General features: G+C 49.5%; 6 protein-coding genes across 6 annotated transcripts; 1 reads left to right on the top strand and 5 right to left on the bottom strand.

Moving 5' to 3' along the window:
• Nucleotides 1-4,519: 4,519 nt before the first annotated feature.
• TGAM01_v203749 (hypothetical protein) lies at nt 4,520-5,301 on the bottom strand (the record flags this gene model as incomplete). Its single annotated transcript, XM_018803936.1, has 2 exons — nt 4,520-4,883; nt 4,958-5,301. The coding sequence occupies 2 exons, from the start codon at nt 5,299-5,301 to the stop codon at nt 4,520-4,522; spliced, it is 708 nt and encodes a 235-aa protein (XP_018662987.1).
• Nucleotides 5,302-6,939: 1,638 nt separating this feature from the next.
• On the bottom strand, nt 6,940-7,863 carry TGAM01_v203750 (hypothetical protein; the record flags this gene model as incomplete). Its single annotated transcript, XM_018803935.1, has 1 exon — nt 6,940-7,863. The coding sequence occupies one exon, from the start codon at nt 7,861-7,863 to the stop codon at nt 6,940-6,942; it is 924 nt and encodes a 307-aa protein (XP_018662986.1).
• A 2,238-nt stretch (nt 7,864-10,101) lies between these two features.
• On the bottom strand, nt 10,102-11,333 carry TGAM01_v203751 (ethionine resistant-1; the record flags this gene model as incomplete). The annotated part of the gene is made up of 2 exons (XM_018803934.1): nt 10,102-11,229; nt 11,286-11,333. 2 exons carry the CDS (start codon nt 11,331-11,333, stop codon nt 10,102-10,104), a joined length of 1,176 nt encoding a protein of 391 aa, XP_018662985.1.
• A 1,140-nt stretch (nt 11,334-12,473) lies between these two features.
• Nucleotides 12,474-13,623, top strand: TGAM01_v203752 (GPN-loop GTPase 3 like protein; the record flags this gene model as incomplete). Its single annotated transcript, XM_018803933.1, has 2 exons — nt 12,474-12,521; nt 12,769-13,623. The coding sequence occupies 2 exons, from the start codon at nt 12,474-12,476 to the stop codon at nt 13,621-13,623; spliced, it is 903 nt and encodes a 300-aa protein (XP_018662984.1).
• A 383-nt stretch (nt 13,624-14,006) lies between these two features.
• On the bottom strand, nt 14,007-14,564 carry TGAM01_v203753 (hypothetical protein; the record flags this gene model as incomplete). The annotated part of the gene is made up of 1 exon (XM_018803932.1): nt 14,007-14,564. One exon carries the CDS (start codon nt 14,562-14,564, stop codon nt 14,007-14,009), a length of 558 nt encoding a protein of 185 aa, XP_018662983.1.
• Nucleotides 14,565-15,879: 1,315 nt separating this feature from the next.
• On the bottom strand, nt 15,880-18,725 carry TGAM01_v203754 (hypothetical protein; the record flags this gene model as incomplete). Its single annotated transcript, XM_018803931.2, has 2 exons — nt 15,880-17,910; nt 17,973-18,725. The coding sequence occupies 2 exons, from the start codon at nt 18,723-18,725 to the stop codon at nt 15,880-15,882; spliced, it is 2,784 nt and encodes a 927-aa protein (XP_018662982.2).
• Nucleotides 18,726-18,782: the final 57 nt, after the last annotated feature.

Here is an 18,782-nt window from a genome sequence, read left to right on the forward strand (position 1 = left end):
GAAGCGCTAGACGCGACGGCCTGTCATTTCCCATCAATGGCTTCCAAGGCCTCCTAGACTGTCCCGCCCACACTGCGCTATCCCGTCCGCTAAGCTCAAACGGCAATATCTTGAGCAATTCAAACGACTATCTCGGCCACTCTCAGCTTATCGGCTTTTTCTTCTTTTCTCTGCTGTTTCCCAGATTTCTGGAAGCTGCCGGCCTGCCGATGGAGCGGGCGCTGCCTCCCTGTAGGTTTCGCCTCCTTTGCCTCTTTGGTGGCTATTGATAAACTGCCGGTCTGTCCCTCGCCGTGCTTCATCTGTGTTTCTCTCTTTCTCTGCAGCCTTAAGGTTGATGTGACGCCCGAATGGTCTTCAGCTGGACGCAAAAACATGCCAATCGGCGACCTGCCAGCTCTTAATGCTTAATCCTTGCTCATCATAGATTGCGGGTTTGCGTCGGCCCAGGTTGAAGCTCGCCGAGGCTTAAAATTAGCGCACATTCCACTCTGTTGACCAAAGTAATTACTGCATCCGTATGAATGTAGAGGTCGAGAGAACCTTCTTTTCCAATGGTGATACGTCGCCTTGCCAATATTTCACAATGCTATCCGCACAATTTCTCAATGTTTACATATCAAATTTCCAGAAGCGACTACAAGTAGATTTCCACCGGCTGTATCATGCGTACCAGCGCACTTCAATTCCAACAACCCCTGGCAAACTCTAGGATTACTGGCGCTGGAGGATTCTACACAAGCTTACATTACGTGTATGGGCTATTTATATGGGATTTGAATCCTCCTTGTCATGCTTTCATCATCATCGGATTTATCCTGCGCCTACGAGTTTATACCGATACGCTACACAGCACCATGCGCTACAGAGTACTCTACTGACCATGTTTGTACTCCTTCCCCCCCACATTTGGAGAAGCATGGGATCGCCGATTCGAAATAGTCTCTGTTATAGCTGGTTAGAGTATCTTCTCCACGGAAAGTAAAGCTGAGTGGCACAGAACAAGACGGCGGAGATGCCTCGCGAGTGAAGCGGTCGTTTGCTGCTCCAGGACAATCAAATGCAGCGAGTGCCGGAGTTGGATCGTGAATGTGACATGAATTTCGCAATTGATCAAAATTGCTCTCAATATGAATGTAAAGTTGCTCCTGTAGGATCCATAGAGGAGATTGGCCCCGCCATGCTATTCTCCACTGCTGTTTCTTCCTTGTGACGACCTGCTGAATGGGCGAGGTGGATTTCATGCGATAGGCAGTTATCATGGCCATGCTGTCTCTTTTTTCTATTCGAAAGCCGTGTTTGATGGATCACAATGTGTAGTTTGCAGGATAGGCCAGGTATTGTACCTGGCCCCTTCGATTAAGACCGCTTTTCTATTTTCCCCATTGATGTTGGATGAATCACTATGTATTGTTGTGAATAGCAGTTGGGGTGAAACACACCGATAAATCGCCGATAGCCCTAGAATTTGGGTTAGTAGCCAATGGATACATCCTCATTGATGTGCATTGATATAAGGGGTCTTATGTGCTGATCTTCTTTCTATTTTTGAAATCAAAGCAGACAAATGTTTGTGATAGTGAGATGACAAGCTCGGCAACAGAATGATGAATTTCGAGAGATACTAACCAAAAACGCATCTAAACCTATCAAAATACCATCACTCTACATCGTCTTTCCTAATCCTAGCACGTCTTGTTCACTCTATATGACGGCATCATATGTGGCTTCAATATCGCGGCCCTCCCTTTTCCTATAACTGAGATCTAGACAATTATGCCACCACCAAGTCTGTGCGTACATGCATTACATAGCCGTTGCTCGGATCCGAAATTGAACATACAGCTCCGGTGTTCCCTCCCCGCTCTATTCTCATTAGTATTATTTCCACGAGCCTCTTGCCCGCACGAACCAGCAGCCGCTCTGCGCTCCTCGTTTACGGATCGCCGCGCTCGGGAAGGAGGGTCCGTCAGAAAGCTTTTATTTACGATCATTGTGTGAATATATGGATCTTGAAGGGTGTCAATATCAATAGAAAGGGTGAAACGGTGATGTGGCAGAGCACGTGCGTTATATGAGCGAAGTTCCGAGGGCAGCGGGATCCGGATCAGCGCTATTTGTCGATCTCCGGACTCCGAAGGAGAGATATTAGTATTGTCAATGTGATAGACTTTGACTTTTTTTCCATTATTTTCCATCTCATCATTTGTTTTCTTTCTTATTTAGGTAGTCAGGGGAGAAGCATAGAGGCAGTGGTGTTGGTGTCGTTGGATACACAAGATGAAACAGGCGTCAGCCTCAGCGTGATGAGTGTTTTGTGTTGTTTGGCTGTGACTTATTCCATCAAACAACAGCTAACAAGAACTCCATGCCTAAAGTCAGCTCATCAGCTCATCATCCGATGACATAATTAGCCGCCCAACCAACTAGCCAAAACTAGCTCATCTAACATGAATCAATCAATCAATCACTCGCGGGCCTATGTATCAATCAATCAATATGTTTTAGCCAGCTTCTGTTGGTTGAAGCTTTGAACTACAACTAGCTTCTTGGTGCTTGACGCCCCTCCCAGCACCGCAGCCACGGTATGGGATACACACCGTCGACCACTAGCTCTGCCGCCAATGCAGTGGCTTGACTGGGAATAGGGAAGCAAAGGAGAGAAGAAATCAAATCATACAACTGAGGTGGGGGGAGTGTGAATAGCCCCCAAATGTTCTTCTTCTCTCGCGTAGTTTGTAGTCCATACTCTAGACGCCATCGGGGCCGACAGAAAGGAATGGTTTCGCTTTTCGGTTGATCGACAGAAGGACGCCGTCTCTACCACAGCTATGGGAACTTCGAATATGCCACCATTATGAATCGTGCTAGATGCCGTTCTTGGACAGAGGCTAGTGTTGACGTATGCGAGGTGATTCGGCTATTCTGACTAGTTGATTGGTGATGATTGAGTAAACAGTTATTGCTCAAAGGCTGAACGAGCAATGAATGGGGTAGGATATTTCACGGCTGAGAAAAGAGACTCCAGAGCTGAGATCAATTACATGCAAGTTTTCGGGATGGCATGCGGGCCACGGGTCAAAGCGAAGCAATCTTGCAGGTGTCTTTTCCAGCTGATATGCACCATTGTAGTCGGTGAGCTACTGCTTATACGTGGGAGTTGTACGACTTACAGCCTCATGTAAGCAAAAGCAACACCCAACAATGGCGGCAACCGTTCACCCGAAGACAGACGAAATCCACAGAACACAAATTTCCAAAGAGAATAAGGAACAAACATCGGCGAATTGATCCCAGCCGTCAAATCTCGGCTGAGCGGGAAACCGGGTAGCGGCTACAGTTGCGACAAACGGCAAACCACCCCCCACGGCTTGGGGGTTAGCGTTGCTATTGTTATTTCGGCCAAGTCAGGATAGCTTCATTCATCTCGCATAAAGATCTACTAAAACCAACAACAACCAACAGCGAAAAAAAAAAAAAAAAAACTTCAAAGCCACCACGGCCTCTACGTCCGCCGCTAACCTACACCCGGGTTTCGTTGCCGACGAGAGAGACAGGCTAGCTTTTGAACAAGACAAGTCAACGCCCATTCTTCGTTCTACGTCAAGTTTCTCACCCCCCTTGTCTTGTTCTCGCGTATGCGTCTAGAGTTACCACTGCTCTGGGTCTCGTCAAACTGCGCCTTTTTCTAAAGACGCCGACGGGTTCATCGCCAAGCGGTCCCGGGAATCTGGATCTCTTTTGCCGTTTCCGTAACGGGTAGATGCTGTCGGTTTCTCTCTAAAGGGTTCAACATGGCATAATCTACATTACTAGTTGCCTAACATCGGGAGACAACTATGTTACTTGAGTATAAATAGAGTTAAGTCAGCTATCCCCCTTTCTTGCCAAACCGTTTGCCTGTGATATTCGGTATAGCTTGCCTTACTTTGTATAAAAGCCTAGTGTAGCATTCACACAGAGTTCCATAATGGTCTACGCAAATTTTAGGTTGGACACAGTAAACTATATCAACTTGGCGATTCAGAGATCTCCAGATAGAAGTTATGGACGGTTTGCTGTTTATAGATGAAGCGCATGTGTCAGATCATACTCAAGCCACCACCAAGTAGAGAGTCTTCTCTCTTACATTGGCATGTTAACATTCAGATAAAAAAACGAAAACAAACTCTAATAGCTACTTAATTGATTGCAAACTCTCCTTTGACTCCCATGAACATGCTACGAAACACATTAACAATCGCAAACAGATCAGTTTTCCCTTTAACAATCACACCAATAGCTCTTTTACACCTTCAAATCTAGTCGTCGGGTCAATGAGGTAGGACCTCATCACCGCCAGGTTAGTATGGGAAATCTCGTCAACAGTCGAAGCAAGCTCCGGCCCGGGATACGTAGCAAGCTTCCACGCAAGTCCCCAACGCTGCAAAAACCCGACAATCATTGTCACTTTGATGGAACGAGTCTCTCTTGGGGTCAAGCCGCCCACCGCCCTCGAAAGCGAATCCCAGAATAAGCACTATAAGTCCTTGTGGTCAGAAAAGTTGGATCGTCCATACTGCAAACTAAAGTGGCCGTAGATTTCTTCGAGGCTGTGGAGGTTGAGCCCAAAGGGGCCAATGGCTAGTCTCGACCAGCTCAAGATGCCGACGAGCTGGTATTCGCGATCTACGGTGAAATCTTCTTTGGCAAGGTTTGTATGGTATACCACCATGGGGAGGCGCATGATGGCATATATCTGTTTGACACATGCTTGGATAATGGGATGGAACTCTGCTGGTAAGCATAATAGGCTCTGTAAATTGTCAATATGCATCTGTTTGTCCAAGGCGTGGTCTTCTTCACTGAGTTGTCTAGGGGAGTTCCATGCTGCAGCGAAGAAACTGTGATGATTTAGTCAAGAACCATTCAAGAATAACTTTATAGAAAGACAAAAGAAGAAGAAGAAGACATTTACTGTGCAAAATCTCTCGTCAGGTTTCTACGACAAGCAGCGTTCCTCTCCATCGACGTGAGCATAGCTTCATCACGATACAACAAAAACGACGAGAAATCAGTCCCGCGCACGCAATCTATCGAATAAACCAGCACTGGCGGTGTCTCACCGTCGTCATCACCCAGCTGGGCCTCGACTACAACAGCCGGGACGCGGGATCCATAGATTCGCTGTGCCAAGTTGATGGAATCCGCATCCAGAGGAGAGGACTTGAGCCGAAACTGCAAAATGCGATCCTGGTCTTGTCCGACGCAGACCGAGTAGGCTGTTGCTTTGCTCGGGGAGGGGCGTGAAGCTGCCTGCATAGAAGCGGCGGAGCCAGTAGTCGCAGGCCTGGCGAGTGATGCCCACCGAGGTGAAGAAATTGGTAGTGTCCGACTCGAGATGTTTTAGGGGATCCATGGCTGTTGCAATGTTGGAGAATATTGAAACTCATATCACAAGAGGAGAGCATTCTGGCTGATCGAGGATACTTTACAGTATTATTTAAGATGTATTGCTATTAAAATATGGAAAGATTCATGTTCTCTTCATCGTACAAACCTTTGGGCATCATTCTGAAAGCCATCATGCTCATTACACGTCCAACCTTTTGATGTAACCATCTATAGAAAGAGAAAGCTATCTTTGGCTGATAAAGTCCGAAATGTTTTGACAGCCATAACTCAATGAGAGTTTTTGACGTATATTCTATAAACGGTCATCATCCTCAAAGAAAATCTTCAACGTATTCTCTAAATGGAGTATAACTACGCCGTACACCAAGCTTCAAATCCACTGCTGATGTCCAAATAATACAATCCATCAAGTCAATCATCAACTCAAAGCATGGAAGTAAATAATAAAGACCATGTGTAAATGATAGACGCACGCCCTTTCCTCGCACAGACTCAACGTCATACCTAACAATAACAACAAACAGCGACAAAGCATCTGTGCTTTCAGCCTCCGTCCCTTGGGGGTCTGTTCTATTCCACCGCACTCTTCAGGTTAATTGACAACCCAATATGAAGTCGGTGAGCTTTACACCCCCCTTTTCATCTGTTAGTTAGTAAGCTGTCTGTCTCAGTTGAACCTATCACGCGACTCCTCTACGAAATCTCATTGGCGTGTGCGCAAATGTTTTATCAGATCGTGCACGGAGGCTCCTTTACATTCATGTATTCATGCCCAAGATACCTGTTCTTGAAGCCAGGCAAACTGCATCTGGTTATACGGCTCTTGTTAGACAGAGATATATCCACACACGGCTTACGTGGCTTGCCAGCTCTCCAGCTGCAATTCTCCCCTATTCAGCCTTCAGTTTATGTATAATAGAAGCAGTTCTGCGCAAATTCACCTCAAAAGAGGTCTAGCATCAACGCACAATCCACCTCCACGCTCATTCATATGTCCATAAACCTCCACAGCAATAGCACTGCGGGGCGTAGCGGTGGACTGTGGAAATGGCATCATGGGGTGTGAGTAGTTATACATGAATTGATGATATATTCTCAATTACAGAGAAAACCGAAATAAGTACGTACAGTATCCGACTTGTTTAGCATCTCTTTCAACACGGGCCAGGATGTAGGGCTTGTGGCTAGTACAGTGCAGATTATATATTGTAACAAGCATTACTAGAATAACTCGTTTGACAATTATCCATCTAAGCTGAATTCCACTTTGGCTCTAGATGTGCTTGTACTCCCAGGCACTGACATGAACTAACGATGATTCCGTCAAGCCATTGGCATGGTGAACCCCAAGCTTATCCTTTCCGTGCAGTTTGTCTAAGTTGTGCTTGAAAGGGAAACTTCTTCAGTCTGTGATGAGAGTTGGGGCTTAAATAACCACCTCACGTTTAGCGCATAACCGAAGAACATATTTATACATGTTGAACTTGGATGTGGCAATAGTTTCCATTGCCTTCTTTCACAACCCAGCCGCATTCTATAAAAGATCTACCCTTGCGTATCCAATATCTTCCACTTAGCAACCAAAGAGTCTACAAAGACTGATACGCAACGAATTATTGCATCCGCAATAGCATCAGCACCTTCAAAGCTCGGGTCAAACGAAGCAATCGTCGCCGACATAGGCACTGTTTTCTCTGCCAGCGTTAAAAGACACTCACGCATATCAGCCTCTTGCAAACCTCCCGGGGCCGCGAATCTGTTTGCCTTCCCAATGGAAGTATCAAAGCTGTCCAAGTCAAGATGGACTAGTGATGGCTGAGACTCGAGTTTTTTGTCAGCTATCATTGCCGCTAGATGCTTGTTAAAGTCGACTTTAACCCGTGGATTTCCCCAAATTACTGATATGCCAGCTTCCTCCACATGCTGCCGCTCAATTTCATTAACGTCACGCATGCCAACGTGAATCAGCCGCTTCAAGTCAAGTGGGGAATACCCGGGAATCGTTGCAAGCATCGACTTGAAGCAAAGATTACCCATCATCGCGATTGGCATGGAATCAAAGTATCCACTGGTAATAGTATCAGGGGTATTGAAATCGTCATGAGCATCAAACCAAGCGCAAGCCAGCGTTTTGTCGGAATCTCCCAACGTGGCAGAAATACCAGCAAGTACACCCACGCTTGAACTGCAGTTACCCGCGATAACGATGGGGAAGGATGCCTGTTCGTGTGCCCGCCGAATAGAGATGGCTGTTCTTCGGAACACCTCAAAACTTCGTGCTATGTCGCCTTCGAACTGGTCGTGCACTGGTGGTATTTCTACTTCGCCGACTTCAATTCCACGCTTTCGAATTGTACTGACGAGTCCGCGGAGCTTCAGATGGGCCGGACCAGCCCCGACAGCCACTTGGGGGATGCCAACATGGTAGGGTGACGAGATGATGGTGATTGACCGAAATTTGGGGATCATCGTAGACAGGATGCTCTGTTGACTTTTTTGGGGGGCGTCTGTTTTCCGTTCACTTAAAGACTGTACAGAACCGCACCAAGGCTGTATCAATAGCCATGATCAAGTTCACGAATCCGATTTGGGTAATTGAACGGAGTCATACAGTAACCCCTCTGAACAATCCCACTTTTGCTTGCCCAATGAGGGGTACCTAAACTCAGCGACCCATGGCCCACCATAGGGATTGTGGAGCAATTGTACCATAGACATGGACGTCCTTTTACAATCTGAGCGCCAAGATCTCCACGACTCTAACGGGGAGACCCAGCTACGACTCGTTATCAGGCTTATCATAACCATTGGCGCGGCCAAAAACTGACAGTCTATTTTTTCTCTCTCTCTCTTATTTTGTTGATCGATTTAGCAAAAGAGGGATGGACCTGCTTACAGCATACAGTGCATGCTAAGGGACGAAGTCATGCTTCCAATAGCCGAGACTATACAAGAGCCATCCAGCAGCGTCCCAGACCGCAGCTCCACTGGCGCAGGCAGTTTAGCTGAGAACTTGCGGAAGTGCCTGCCTGCAAACTCTATAGGTGCCATAATGACGGAGTAATCTCAGCTTCTTCTCGCGCGATGGCCAGCGGCTCGCCTCAGCCTCACACGATAACACAGTCAGAGTATGGTCGCAAACCCAGGCGCCTGTCTGCTGACTGTATATACTAGTCAATGCCTAAACTCTGATGCAACAGATAATTCGAGTCTTGTTACCGATTTCAGAATTCTAGGCTTAATGCGTCTTTTATAGAGATGCCACGTGAAAGATTATCATAAGGTACGGACCTTCATGACTATGGCATAAGTTCTGATAAACCATGGATCATAAAAGATGATAAGCCTGTGGTTTGGCTGCCTTTAGAGTATCGACCAACTGTATAGACCAGACTAGTTACGCATGAAATCGGTTCTATTTCTACTATTGCGAACCAGCATATAGTCATCGGTGGAAGGCAGCATATGACAAAGCTTATATATGGACATGTTAAACGAGGTCAGTTCTACCAGGCTTGAGAGGTTGGACTATTAAAGCTCGGACAAGGGTAAGGCCTTAAGGGGTGCGTAAGATAATATACTCTGGTTTCTTTTATGTTTTCTAATATATTTATATCAGAGGTCAAAGGGGTGCTTTATGATATATAGCAGATTTTCAGGCCCAGCAAAGCAAACGTGACATGTTTCATATCAGTGCCTGAAAGTTTATGCTAACTTTTTCCGGACTGTATAAGACGAGGGGTAACTTAATTGTGTCTAACTTGAGCTTGAGAGTATTGCAGTGTTGTGGTCTAAGGAATTTATTATTGTATTGGATAAGTTAGAAGATCATCATGCTGTTAAATAATACAATAGCTATGATGCTATACGCACTGTATAAGCGGCAGGCCCTACATCTTGGTGTCCGTGGGGGGAGAGATTCTAGATTAATAAAATCGGACACTTATTCCAGTTTTCACTGTACAGAACGATACCAACTAACATATTGTTCTTCTTTTCAGGCTCTTGAAAACGCAATCACCCCATTGCGTCGCTATCCATAGGCGTGGATATAAAAGGACAATGAACACATTCACAAAGTTTTCAAATACACTCACAAAGCTTTCAAAAGCATGGCACAAAGTTTGTCAAGGCAAATGTTTGCCTTCATCGGGCTTCTCTATTGTCAAGTCTCATGTCTAAATAAAAAGTCATGATATCCTTCCGATAACTTCCAGCTTCTCCTGTTTCCAACCCCGACAACTGACTTGCATGTTCAGCAGCTCGGTCAAGAGACTCGGGAAGAAAGATGTTGAACTTCTTCTTGGTTCCCGAAAACGCCGGTACGCAGATCTTTGTTTATACCCATCATTAGCGTAGCTCATAAGTGTGCATTTTGTTTTCCCGTTTTGCAGACGTGACCCTGTTGCTGTCTATGCAAATAACCCATAACTTTTGTCTTTGTTGAAAGACGCCCCATTTGTGTCCCCCAAAGACCCTGGTATATGTATAATAATAAAAAGAACAAAGAAAAAAGAATTTACGCCAGAAACCACCTCGCCTTCCCGTAAAATGCCATGGGAAAGCCTCCAGGTTTCGTTGAGAACCGTACGCCGCCTAAATGTGTCTGATGAAATAATCGACATGTGAAGCACACATCGCTTTGTAGATCATGTAGCAGAGATTGTTGAATACTCTGTATGCAGTTGTAGATAACAGCTAGTTGACTTAGAACTTGAGCTGCTTGGGCTGCTCCCAGGTGAAAGACTGGTTGGTACCGAAGTGACCGTTCTTGGCAGTCTGGAGGTAGATGGGGCGGGTCAGGTCCAGCTCGCGGACAATGACACCAGGTCGGAGGTCGAAGTTGTCACGGATGATCTTGACAAGCTCGTCAGAAGACTTGTCAGAGGTGCCGTAGGTGTCGACGTAGATGGAGAGGGGCTCGGCAACACCAATGGCGTATGAGAGCTGGACAAGGGCACGGCGGGCGAGGCCAGCAGCGACCAGGGACTTGGCGATCCATCGGCCGACGTAGGCGGCAGATCGGTCGACCTTGGAGAAGTCCTTGCCGGAGAAGGCACCACCACCGTGGGCACCCCAGCCACCGTAGGTGTCGACAATGATCTTGCGACCGGTCAGACCGGCGTCACCCTGGGGGCCACCGATGATGAAGAGGCCAGAGGGCTGGATGTGGTAGATGGTCTTGTCATCAAGGTACTTGGCAGGGATGGTGGTCTTGATGATCTTCTCGAGGATCTCCTTGCGGAGCTGCTCGGTGGTGATGTCGGCAGAGTGCTGGGCAGAGACGACGACGGTGTCGACGCGGATGGGGACAACGGCACCGTTGTCGTGCTTGTACTCGACGGTGACCTGGGTCTTGGTGTCGGGGCGCAGCCAGGGCAGGGAGCCGTCACGGCGGGCAGCAGACATGGCAGCGTTGAGCTTGTGGGCGAGCTGGAGGGTGAGGGGGAAGAGCTCGGGGGTCTCGTCGGTGGCATAGCCGAACATGATACCCTGGTCACCGGCGCCGAGGCTCTCGAGGGCCTGGTCGAGCTTCAGACCCTGGGCAATGTCGGGGGACTGCTGCTCAATGGCAACGAGCAGGTTGAGCGTCTTGTAGTCGAAACCCTTGTCGGAGTCATCGTAGCCGATGTCCTTGATGGTGTTTCGGACAATCTTCTGGTAGTCAAGCTTGGCGCCGGTGGTGATTTCACCAAAGACCATGATCATACCGGTCTTGGTGGCGGTCTCGCAAGCAACCTTGGAGAGGGGGTCCTCAGACAAGCAGGCATCGAGGATGGCATCAGAGACCTGATCGGCAATCTTGTCGGGGTGACCCTCGCCAACAGACTCGGACTGTGAGAGCGAATTAGCAGCTGAGGATGCGCCGGTTGGGATTGGGGCGCGCTTACGGTGAACAGGAAAGTTCCTGACTTGGGGACGCCGTTGGTAGCGGACATTGTGGCGGTTGTGTGGATGGAGGGGAGGAAAAGAGAATGATGATACAATGAATGGGGAGAGAGAGAAACGAGGACAGACAATCGCTGAAAGGAAGAATGAATAGAGAGAAAAGGGGAGGGCAAGAGGAAAAAAATTGGCGGCGGATGGATTGATTTTTATGGAGGGGCGGCGGTCCAAGAACGGCCAAATGCACACAGTCTTAGAAGGATGGAGAGAAAGTGACCGATGGCCCCACCGCTTTCAGCAGAGTCATACAGGAGCGAACACGAATACTGCAGGATCTGAGATTGGCAAGGGATTGTGCAAATGGCGTGGGAGTTGTCGCGATTTCCAGCAGGTACATATAAATCAGCCAAAGATGTCAATTACTACTAGCTATTATGTGTGACTCAGATAATCATAAATCGGCCTCTTCGCAGATGAGACCTCTTGAGAGACAATGTCTCGGTCCCATCCGGGTGCTAATTGCGCGCGGAGATGGTGTGCCAGTCTCGCAAACCCTTCCCCCAACCAGAATGGAAAGGGAAAAAAAAAAAAAAAAAAAGGCCGTCTAGTCCACGCGCGTGCGGCGGCGTACCTGAGTTGGTGCTGCTTAGTTAAAGAGGAACCTCTGATGGCTTGCCGAGCTAATACAAAAGGCCGGTACCGCGCTAGGACTGACTAGCACTTGCGACAGAAATTGCGCCATCCCACATGCTTTTTATCTCGTTGGAATTGCCAACTAATGTATTACCACAGTGTGTCAAATTGCAGGCCTGCAAGTGCTGCTCCTTGTCATATTCAACACATTGCTCCTTGTCAGATTCAATGATAAAGACCTCACACAAGGGTACACGCACACGCACTCGATATCTCCCGTAACCCCGCCTTTCGCAATCTCATTTTGTCGCCGAAAAGCGCTGGCGCGCAACGTGCCTCCATGTCTGGCCCCCAGCGAGTTCCCGGGGTCCCACTAAAGAGATAGCTGCTTGTCGATAGCAATAGAGGGGCAGCAGCTTGGGAAAAGCTCCGTCATTAATTTTTTTTTTCCCTCTGCGGATACCGAGCTTTAGCCAGGCAGTAGATGCATCAAGCGTTGCTATTACAAAGACTGGAAACAACAGGAAATCACATATTGGGGTAAATCAGCAGCTGCAATCATGAGCAAGTTTGGCGCCATGATCATGGGCCCTGCAGGCGCAGGAAAGGTGCGTTTCGTGTAATGCAGGCTTACGGCGTGCGTGAGCAAGTCGAGAGCAAGAGGTCGGACGGGCATGGGTGCTGCTGATGCTGTGTTTGCGCCGATGCTTCCCTGGTGCTGGATATCGGAATTCCTTCCGATATGTTTCCGATGAATGAATCATCTTGGATCTGGCTCTCGCTCGTTATGCTCTATGCGACAGCGCGCACAACTGTTCTGGCATGAGAGCATCCAACTGACTTCCTTTCCTCCAGTCCACCTTTTCCGCCGCCCTCATCACCCACCTCAACCTCAACCGCCGCTCAGCCTTTTACATCAACCTCGATCCCGCCGCCGAGTCGTTTGAGCACACGCCCGACCTCGACATCAAGGAGCTCATCTCCCTCAAGGATGCCATGGAAGAGGTGGGCCTGGGCCCCAACGGCGGCCTCATCTACTGCTTCGAGTTCCTCATGGAAAACCTCGACTGGCTGACCGAGGCGCTGGACTCTCTTACGGAAGAATACCTCATCATCATCGACATGCCCGGCCAGATCGAGCTGTACACGCACATCCCCATTCTGCCGACGCTGGTCAAGTTCCTCACAAATTCAGGCTCTCTGGACATTCGACTTGCGGCGGTGTATCTCCTCGAGGCTACTTTTGTGGTGGACAGGGCCAAATTCTTTGCTGGTACCCTCAGTGCTATGAGCGCCATGCTCATGCTTGAGGTACCCCACATCAACGTCTTGTCCAAGATGGACCTCATCAAAGACCAGGTGAAGAAGAAGGATTTGAAGCGATTCCTGACGCCTGACGTCGCGCTGCTGGAGGACGACCCTCTAGAGCGCAGCAGAAGAATTACCGAAGGCCCCGACGAGGAGGACGATGAATCTGCACCACCTGACGAAAAGACCCAGGTCATGAAGGGCGCCAGTTTCCGCCGCCTCAACAAAGCTGTGGCCGGCCTCATTGAGAGCTTCAGCATGATCAACTACCTCAAGCTAGATGTCACGGACGAAGATAGCGTGGGAGGCATCCTCAGCCACATTGACGACTGCATTCAGTACCACGAGGCTCAGGACCCCAAAGAGCCCGACGACGAGCAGGAGTACGATGAAGCTGATTAAAAGCAATGGGAAAAAGGTTATAAAAGAGGAAAAGAAACTGCTTTGATACAGTTTGGTTGGGAGCATATTTTGCATAGCGACGGCGTTTTGTGGTATTCGCATTTAGCTAAAACGATTTGAAAAAAAAAAAAAAAAAGATATCAAGAAGATAACAAACAATTAACAATAACAAATAATTTCCCCAATTATGCAAAGTTAAACAAAAAAAAAAACACCCTTTATACGCCCGTGATCTGCCCAAACTCTGTTCCCCGTCACTTATGACATGCAGCCCAGCCCTGATAGCATCGTAATGTCCCATATATCATAATTCCTCGTGACTTTGTTATTTTTTTTCTTCGTTTGTTTGTCCTTTTGACTGGTTTTGTTGACATATTCCTCCATTACCTCCTCGCCTGCGCATTAAACGCCCTGCTGCTACTGCTCTTCCTCGCCGCATAGTCGTCCCACCGCCCACTCGCCTCCTGTCCTTCATACCGCTTATACTCCGCCATCCACACGTCCTTCAGCACGGCAATGTAGCCCACAATCTTGGCCCCCAGCACCGCCGCGTCCCTCGCGCTGACCAGCACGCCCCGATTCACCACCCACGCCGCCAGCGCCGCAAAGGCCGCCCAGAAGACGGCGCGGAACGCCAGGCGCGTCCACCACATGATGATGCGGCGCACCCAGTTGAGGATGATGAGCGTCGCCAGCAGCACCGCCAGGGGCACGAGCATGTCCAGCGCGCCCTGGTGCTCGGCGAGGAGGGCCAGCGCGCGGTCGAAGAGAGGTTGGAGGAGCGGCAGGACGAGGTCGGCGCTGCGGCGGGCCTGGGCGAGGGCGGTGCGCTTGACGGCCTGGACGGGCGATTCCGGCGAGAGGATGTGCGTGTCGATGAGGGCGACGATGTCGGCGGGGAGGAGGGAGGCGAGGAGCTGCGTGGCGAGGGTTCCGTCCATGGCGGGCGGTTTGTGGTGATGATGATGATGTTGTTTGGTGGTAGGTTTTTGTATGACGATGCTTAGAAAGCTTGGTGGTGTAGATCTGCGGGTAGAGAGCTGCGAGCGACCGATGGACAGTAACGTGTTCGTCAAAAGGCGTTGATTCTGTCGGCGATGAAAGAAGAAGAAGAAATGACGAAATGCGACGAGCTCAAGCAGCAGTTTTTATCAAAATCCCGCCAGCAAAGAAAAAAGACAAGTGAAAAGCGCACAAAGGCAGGCAAGTCGCGTTCGTTCAAAAGCTAATAGTGCGAACAAAAAAATAAATAAATAAATAATCACTGAACAAGGATCCGTGATAAGATAGCAGGTAGCAAGAAAAAAAGAAAGGCCCCTGTTTGGCTTGTCCTGGCTCTGATTCTGTCCAGTCCCGTCCGTGTGTTCACGTCTCTCCCGTCTCGTTGGTTCGTCACAGGTTTGAGTTGCTTCGAATCGGAAGATGCTCGGCCACGTTCTCTTTGTGTTTTGGCTTTTTGGGAAAAAAATGGATGACTGGCCTTTGGCGTCTTTCGGCGTCTTTGCTCCTTGTTCCTTGTTCCTTGTTTTTTTCAGGGACTTTTTACTCTTGCAAAGGACCCCCGCCCGCCGCGGTGGCGTGAATTTAGCCCGCTTCCCGTGCTAAAAGAGCTGGAGGTTTTTAGCCTTTTTTCTGCTCTTGGTCGCAGTGCTGGCATGTGATGCTCCAGCGTCGGCGCTAGCCTTCAAGCACTTTTAAGGGTCGTGACCAAATCATATGAACCAATGGATCACTAATTGCAGGCATGTATGCAGCTTCTTTAACGACCAAAAGAGGAATAATAAATAACGATAGTTGTATTCACGGTGTTTTCTTTCTTTTTACATTCTAAGCCAGTCGTTTACAAAGACAAAATTCCTTTCCCTCCGCTACCATGTCGTCGTTCCCATTCATCCCAATACGCAGAGTCCAGCCCCCAACCCAAGAGAGAATGAAAGAAAAAAATAACCAGCGCACACGCTGCATAGCAATCTTGCAGATTAATAGAACTAAAAAAATGTAAAGCAAAAGAAGAGAATTATAAAAGAAGTAAAAGGAACACGTAGAAGAAAAGGGTATCGAAGGCATAAGCTGTCCGCGCTATAAGCAATCGCGGAAAAGCATTAAAATCATAGTTTGTCCACTCCCCCTTATCCCACCTCCAAAAGGTGCGTGTCTCAAATATACGCTTCAGAGACGCAAGTCGAATATTTCGCAATCGTTAATAAAAGAAAAAGAAAAAGAACAAAGGAAAAAAAAATAGATCTGACTCCCTGTTCAAGGGATATCAGCTTCTCCGTTAAGAACGCGAAGAGCCATCTCGATCCTGCGTTTATACAATTCATGGCCTCCTGGATTGGCTCCATCGGGCTCGCCCAGTGCCAAAACGCACTTGCCGATGCTTGCGACCAGTTTCTCAACAGTCACCTGGACATCCTTGGACAGGACTTGCAGTGCAGGCGATTGTGCGCCTCGGTCATTGCTGCTGGTTTGGCTGTAAATGCTAGACGTCTCGGTCAAGAGCGAGTCTCTAATCTTATTCTTCAGCCCTTGGTCAGGAGAGCCGCCAGGCGTCAGGATACCACCGTTGAGCTTGGCCTTGCTGATTAGTGGGAAGCTCCGGTTCGTTCCGATAGACTCAAAAGACGAATGCGACGGTCGGTGCATAGAGTTGACGGAGCTGTTGCTTGTTGGCCGAGGCGTCGTCATCGTGCTGCTCCTTTGATGTGTCCCAAGCGTAGAAGCAGTCTCGTCGCTGCTGCTCACCGAAGAGTGTCTAAACGAATGGGCGTGTCTTCGCCGAGCATCTTCAAACAAGTCGGCCGCCGTGTAGACTCTGAACCCACCCTGGGCCGTTGCACTACGACTGTCCAGTCCCTCAGCTGCCGTTGCAAACGTGTCCACAGATGCTGTCGTATCCGCACTGCTGCTCCGCCTGTGCGGCATTGCTGGGCGAGTTGTTTCCACCGAGTCTGTCGACTGTGCCGACTCTGCCGACTCTGCAGAGCTCACACTTTCTGAGCGCAGTCGCTGGGCCGCCATGGTGCTCATGGCAGAGTGCAAAAAGAAGTGCTCGTAATCAAAGGCATCTTCGCGGTCTTCGTGAGAGATGGGCTGCTGGAAAGACTCGTGATACAGCGACTCCTCGCCTTCGCTCGCATAGCCGTCGTGAGCAGCCTCGGGGCTCGACTCCACCTCCGTGTACTCGGTAGCGACACTCTCTGCTGGTGACGCGCTCCGGTGGCCACTGATTGCCTGTTGTTGGTCCAGTTTCAATGTGCTGGCCATTGCCCGAATCTTGGGGGTTTCGACTTCCGAGAAAAGCTCATCTGGCTCTGGGGTTTGAGGGTATTCGCTTACCACTCTAACTCCCTGCTCACCTCCCTCTCCCTCCCCACTGTCCTCCTCTTGCTCCTCTTGCTCCTGATACAACTCCTGATATGGTTCCTGATACTCTTCTTGGTGTTGCTCCTCGTACTGCTTCTCGATTTGCTCCTCAATGTGCTCCTTGTGCTGCTCTTGAAATCGCTCTTGCTCCTCTTCTTCCTCCTCCACTTCCTCGATAGGCTCGGCTATGTACTCGGGCTGTTTTCGTGCATGGTCGTTATCGCTATTGCTCAAGTTTCCGTCAACATGCTCTGCTGTCGTTGGTGTATCTTCCCCGCTGCTGTAGAAGCCACGCGCATCCGCAGAGTTCGGGTCCCAGGTAGCGTTGGTAAACGGACTAGGCATACGAAGGCTTTGAAGACTGCGTCGCTTCATGCTGTCCGCACGTGCTTGCTCTTTCAGCGTAGAAATCTTTCCCTTTAGGCCTTTCAGCTGGTCCTGCAGGTCGCGCATCTGCGATGCAGAGGCAGATCGAGTCAACCCGAGCTCAGAAAAGGCTCCCGGCGTGGGGCTCGCTGAGGTGGTTGTTCGTGATCCATTTCGCTGCCCTCCATTCCCAGTCAGAGCGTCTAGAGTAGCGTCTGATTGATAGTAGCTGAAATGCCCATGAGCGCCTTGAGCTGAAGCGCTGGTCCCCAGGCCGTCCATACTTCTGGATTGAGGCAAAGGCCGCCGATAACCACCAGCAGAACCAAGAGCGCTAGCGGAACGCTGTGTATAGCCCGGCACCTTTGATGTTCCATAAGACCCAGATATTGCACCATTCTCGTTTACTGCTTTCGCTAGATTCGTCGCAGCTGATGTTACATCCGGCCTGCGGAGCGCTGAAGCAGCCCTTCCCATAGTAGGCGATGGTGTTGAACCGTCAGATACAGATGAATAGCTAAAAGTTCTGGCTCGGGTAAGGTTGTCCTCCATATGCTGAAAAGAAGCTTGTTAGTCTGGTTCCCAAAGGCCGTTTGTTCTCTTTCGCGCAAGCTTACAGTTAGTCTCGCCTTAGCATTGGCGAGAATCATCTCCGCTCGCTTGCTAAGAGCATTCCCATCATCACTCAGTCTCCTCACGGGCGTCGGGTCGTAGGCGCGCAAGTGGTGTGAGGCGGCTGTTCCTTCCACGTACTCGGACGCCATGCTTTCCTCGTCGTCGCCCTGGAAGATGCTGTCTTCGCCCACGCTCGCGGAGTCGTCGAAATCGATAAAGGCGCCGCCGTCATTTGGGCCGATTGTGCTGGTTGAGTCGGTGGACATTCTGCGCTCGCGATCGCTTTGCTGCTGGCGCTGGTGTTGCTGCTGGTGTTGCTGCTGGTGTCGCTGCTGGATAAATCGCTTTCCCGCAGCCAGCGATGCTCGAAAAGGGCCTTCATCGCCGGAGCTGTGATTCGAGCCCTGGGATGCCTTGCGCGAGGGAATCGGCCCAACGACGCTCTCCACCTCGGTGACCTCGCCAATGTCTGAAAGCATGGTTCCATTGCCGTAGATGATGGGCGTTGTCAGAGGGTTGGGATTGGCGTAGAAGTCTTGCGTGAACTGGAATCCGTCTTCGATGTGGTGTCCGCTATTCCACAGCGACGGGCCCGTCATCGCCTGGGTGTGATACGTGTTGGGCTCATCGTAGTCGGGCAGGATCATGTCCGGGTTGGTCAGGGTCGGAGATGCGGGTTGAGGATACGGAACGGCCATGCCGCGGGCGTCTTGTCGGCCGTCATAGCGATTCGTGACAATGGATTGCAGCGTCATGGCTGATCGGCCGGCTGCAGCCAAGCTCAATGGAAGCGAGTCGTTGTTGTGCTGTTG

This window comes from Trichoderma gamsii, assembly GCF_001481775.2.
Source record: "Trichoderma gamsii strain T6085 chromosome Unknown Scaffold_10.2, whole genome shotgun sequence".
NCBI lineage: Eukaryota > Fungi > Ascomycota > Sordariomycetes > Hypocreales > Hypocreaceae > Trichoderma > Trichoderma gamsii.